Source organism: Austrofundulus limnaeus, unplaced genomic scaffold, assembly GCF_001266775.1.
Source record: "Austrofundulus limnaeus strain Quisiro unplaced genomic scaffold, Austrofundulus_limnaeus-1.0 Scaffold33, whole genome shotgun sequence".
NCBI lineage: Eukaryota > Metazoa > Chordata > Actinopteri > Cyprinodontiformes > Rivulidae > Austrofundulus > Austrofundulus limnaeus.
In genome coordinates, this window is record NW_013952435.1 from 2441185 (window position 1) to 2446385 (window position 5201).

General features: G+C 41.4%; 1 protein-coding gene across 2 annotated transcripts in view; it reads right to left on the reverse strand.

The window, feature by feature from the left end:
• Positions 1 to 264: 264 nt before the first annotated feature.
• Positions 265 to 5201, reverse strand: part of pde10a (phosphodiesterase 10A) — a gene marked incomplete in the record, with an annotated part of 75144 nt that continues 70207 nt past the window's right edge. For both annotated transcript variants that reach the window (XM_014006011.1, XM_014006010.1), the window contains 5 exon segments: positions 265 to 2267; positions 2418 to 2506; positions 3330 to 3410; positions 3636 to 3747; positions 3864 to 4036. In XM_014006011.1, coding sequence (XP_013861465.1) covers positions 2168 to 2267; positions 2418 to 2506; positions 3330 to 3410; positions 3636 to 3747; positions 3864 to 4036 — 555 coding nt within the window.

Genomic DNA, 5201 nt, shown 5'->3' on the forward strand with positions numbered 1-5201 from the left:
ATTTCTCTCTTTTTACAGCCTGGATTTCTTCTGTCACACACTTGCGAAAATTCAAACAGCGCTCGAGTTGCAATCCCAGAGAAAGACGTTTTAAATCAACTTAAAATGATTCAAACGATGAGTCAGTGAGCCGTGTGATCGTTTGCTTAAAGCGAGTACAGATCCGATGAAGTGGAAAGGTTATGAGTAGTAAATATCTTACCTGTTGTAKAAAACTGCTGCTGCTGTTTTAAAACGATTCTAACCTCAAAAAAGTCATAGTAGTTCATAAAATCAATTTTATAATCTTTTACAGCACCTTTAGGTTTACTCTAAAACAATGTAAATCTGTATGCAACATGTGAAAATAAATTATTTCTTGTTTTATAAAATATACAAAAATAGTTTGAACAGACTTGTTTAGACTCTCAAAGAGATAATTAATCTTATCAATTCAGTTGATTTCAATGTTTTTTTTGTGCACCACACTGTACGTGGAGCAGAGTCTGAGGAGCTGAGAGAGGAGATTATAAATATTCATGTTGAAGGTAAAGACTACAAAATCATCTCCAAGCTGCTATGGATAATATTGGCAGCTTTGTGTACAAGGTTCATTCTAAAGCCAACCAACCAGGATGTGGTCGCAAGAAATGCAACCCCAGGTTAATCAGACAAGGGGGGTGGGGGGAAAAAAAGAGCAGAGGAAACACCAAAACCATTCAAACTGAAATCAAAAGTCAAGGTTTTTCACTTTCTGATCACTTCTTATGTTACATTTTGAATCATAATGAGCTCTATAGGAGACCAAAAGAGCTCCACTACAGAAAAACAGACATTTAAAAACAAAACAATAAATAAAAAATAAATAAAAAAACAGATTGAAATTTGCCAGAATGCATGTTGACAAGCTTCAATGAGCTTTTTGGCTATTGTAGGAGGATATCAACACTTTATCCACATACGTATTTCTTGCTGCAGAGAATATTCATGGATTTCAAAGTAAAAGTTTATAAATTAGTGTTTACTTAAAATTTGTTTGTAACTGGAGTTAGGATTTTAGCAATCTACTTTGGTTTTGCTTCAGCTTGGATTAGCTGTTAGGTTGAAATAAACAATTTCTTTCTGGTCATTTAAAAAGTTATCTGCAACAGGTAAGATATTCATTGTTCATAGCCCCTTCCGCAGAACCCCCACTTCAAAATATCTGAACTACTGCTTCAAGTGACGTTAATGTTGCTTATTAAAAACCGACACTGCACACATATGAGCTGCTAATTCTTCTTACCGTCACAGTTTATCTACTTCGTTGTGTGAAATAATTCATGATGCTGGAAAATGAGTGGAAACGAAGCCTTGGCTTGAAAATGAAAACATCCTGTTGAGCGAAAAACGTGTCGATGCAGCAGGTTTGTAAATGTTCAGGAGCGGGGGGGTTGCTGCAGGATCCACCTCAGACTTACAACAACGTGACTCTCTTGTGACCGTCTCCACAAGTGTCGRCGTTTTCTCTCCTCTCATCACAGTTCAGCCATGTTTCCAGGGGGATTTCTGCAATCTTCACATAGAATAGGCTGTATGTATTTCTTCAAGTACGACAAAGAATATTTGCAAAAAAAAAAAAATTATAATATTTTTTAAATATTCTAAAGTCCACCTGTTCGATAAGGTGCCGCTATGCGATAAAACTGCTCTACACATTCCTTCCGTCTCTGGGAATACCTTTCTGAAACAGTGCGCGTCTGATAAACTTAAAACAAAAGGCAAACAGTACCACTTCAAAAGAGCCTGAACTGAAAGAACTTCACATATCTGTTAAAGGTTCAGAGTAAGGCCTCTGCAAATACAAGACCATAATCAGTTCAAATAATAATAATAATAATAAAAACAGTCAAAACACAAAAAGGTGAAATGACAAGGTCATTCTACCAAATAAACTCCCAAGCTGAGAGGACGCAGGGCGATGGGCCGAAGACCCGCCTCCACAGATTATCTGTCAGTCTCTGGGATTGGTGAAACCGTCAGTGTTGACACCTCCGTCACCCGATGAGGTAACCGTGTGTTTTCAAAGTCTCTTTGAGCGCATGGAGCTCCTGCTGACGCGGGATGCTGCGTCCCTCCCCCTCCTGTCCAAGTCTCAGGCAGGATTCAGTTTGGGTTTCTTTGCTGTGCCGGCGGACCCCTTTGGTAGTCAGTTATCCACTTTGACAGGACCTGAATCGGGGGGCCGGCTGGGCATGATGTCCTCCTCCTCTCCTCGCGCGATCTGCTCCCAGTGACCCAGGTTCTCCCTGTAAACACAAAAAACACTAATTAGACAAATCAATTCTATTAAAACAATCGACAATTAATGGTCTAGCTTTTCCTAAAATATATAGGAAGTCTCAGAAATTCAGGACTTTTATTGAAGATAAAGTATTTTAAATAAAAAAGTAGCTTACTTGCAGGCTTTCAGAAGAGCACTAGATGGAGGGAAAAGCTCTGATAAAGTCGAGAAGCATGGGATTGCAACAGAGTTGTAGAAGCCCACCTTTAAAAACAAAAACAAACGAAATGTGTTCAGTGTAAAGGAGACATATCTTGTTTTTAAATCCTTCTTTTTCACATTTAAATCATTCAGTTGGTGGTCTAAATAAAGTGGAACTGCAATGGTTTGGTCTGAATTCCTCCTTATTGCAACTCCACAAGCCCCGCCCCTTTTCTGAGGTCTGTCTCGGATCAACTCGTTTTGAGGCTGTCTCTTTAAATCCGAACGCGGTGCTTCCCAACCCGCCCCCTCCAGCTTCCAGACCGATCCATTCTACCTTGATAGAGGGGTTTACTACTATTGCTGGGTTGCGATCACCTGACCYGGATGACACGAGAAATTCAGATTTCGGGGCAGGAAGTGATTTGCTCCGGTTCGAAACACAGCAAAATGGACCACAGTGAGTACGCTWATGCCCTAAATGTTCTGGCGCCGACAAGAAATCTCGAAAAAATTGCCGTTTGTCATCTGTCTGAGGAATTTGTCGTCTTTTATCTGTAAGTTTTTCAAATTAACTCCCKCGTGACACACTACTTTCAGAACATGAAAGACTTGAGGCGTTTCGACGCTGAACCAACAGAAGGAAACGGGGCTGCAGTTACTTCCTGCCCCCGTCTGCATTTTGTGACGTCGATACTACGTCATCAACAACCCAGCAAYRTAACGGCACAGAGTAAAACCAAAATGAACMTAATTYGTAACATTTTTTTCTAACTTCCTTTTGTTTTGTTCTTCTTTCGTTCTYTGTCCAATCTCCTGCTGACAAACTAACATCCCAACAGAAAGTGTGTGAGGTAAAACACTCAGAATACAGCTCTGGTCTTACTTGGCCTTGAGGAACCTCATCCTTCTTGTCTCTGTCCATCATCGGGATCGGCTGAATTCCAATTTTCTTCATCTCATCCCCCTGCAAAGCAACAAAACACCTGTGATTTTTTACATAATCGTGGCGAACCTCCTGATCACTACAGCACTTTTTTTTGGGGCCAATCAAGCTGTAAAAGATGCACAAAAAAAAAAAAAGCCGCAGAAACATTTTTCCTGTCAGGGCAAGAATAGAGGCCTGACTGTTGCACCGGAGGGATGATCATGATTCTAAAACTGGTTCAGCTCAAACACTATCCCACTGTACCTCAGCCCAGAACTCGGCATAGATGTCGTTAGCTATGAGYCGTGTGACTTGCCACCGCTTGGTAACAGAACACAGGTCACATGCTGTCATCATCAGACCAATCACACGGTCCCTAGAGGGGAGCAGAGCCTTGTTAGATCCATGCAGAGGAACCAAAAGCTCAGTTTTATGTGCATCACTTTGYGATGCCGCGAGACCAGTGCGCCGGCGCCTGTACCCCGGCCTGACCTGTGCGAGTGGTTGTTGAAGTCGAGCGAGCCCCCCGTCAGAAGCTCCGTCAGCTGCTGGTGGTTGTTGAAGTACAGGGCGAGGTCGGTGGCGATGATGGCCTTCCGGATGATMTCCAGCACCTGCTCGTACTCGCTGGAATTCAGGTTGGAGAAAATATTGTGCCCTTCCAGCTATGAAAAACAAAGAGATCAATAAAAAAGCAAAAGCTCCGCTTATGAGGCGTTCGGCTCAGCTAGACTGCAACAGGTTGTCAGTTGTTAGTCATCAGCCTCGACCAGCAAATCCTGAGTGTTCCTGAAGAGGCCAGCGGATACAAAGACCCATCGAGCTGCATGACTGGAGCTCTAAAACCAAAACTGAACCTTTTTTCTTTTACACCATGTTTGAGTACATTATTTATCTGGGRAGAGCAAAACACCATGAGGTGCTGTAGAAGTAAAATAAGCATGTAGACGTATTGTCCTCATGTTCATGTAGGTGTCACTTTCACTTAAAGGGGACATATCATGCAAAATCCACTTTTTATCCATTGAGCGCATTTTGTTCCAACATGTCAGGCTGGATGGACAAGTCTTCCCTTGAAGACATCTTTTCATTAATTTGCAAATAAAAAGTTTCTGCACAGCTATATAGTCACCCCATTATAAGCTACAATGGAACGGTCTTGAATAGGGCTATTCAAGTGGTGGCCTGTGGGCTGAATGTGGCCGGCGTGTGACCAAAGTTCGGCCCGCCAATTGGTTCCTTCATCTCTTAAGCTCAAACCTCTGTTTTTCTACTTTAATTACTCTAAGTTCTTTGAGTTAAACATAGATGTTTGGTATCTACAGAAAGGTCAGAATCTTGGCTACGACCTGGTAAAGACCATTTCTATGCACACTCAAGACAGTTAACTACAAGTTGAAGATACAACTATGAAAGTGAAAATAAAATTGGTTTCAAAATTCGGCAAATCAGAGACGTTAAAATATTATTTGTGTCAAATAGGAGGCAGAATGTGTTATTTTTTCTTTTTGATATTGTTTTATTATCACTACTTTTAGAGGGTTCTGAATGTTGTATTCATGACTGAATGCAGCAAAATAAACTATTTCAAAGGTAACAGATATTTGTAATAATTGGTTTATTTACATAATGAGTTTAATCACTGGATGTTCGGCCCCTGAGCTGTTGACCTGTAGTAGCTGTGGCCCCCGGAGCAGTTTAGTTAAATAGCCCTGCTGTAGAAGCTGGAGGGGGTCAGAGTGTGAAGCGCCTTGTTTGAATTTAACGAGACAGCCTCAAAACGAGTTGATCTGAGACGCACTTTAGAAAAAGGCGCAGAAGAGGGGCTTG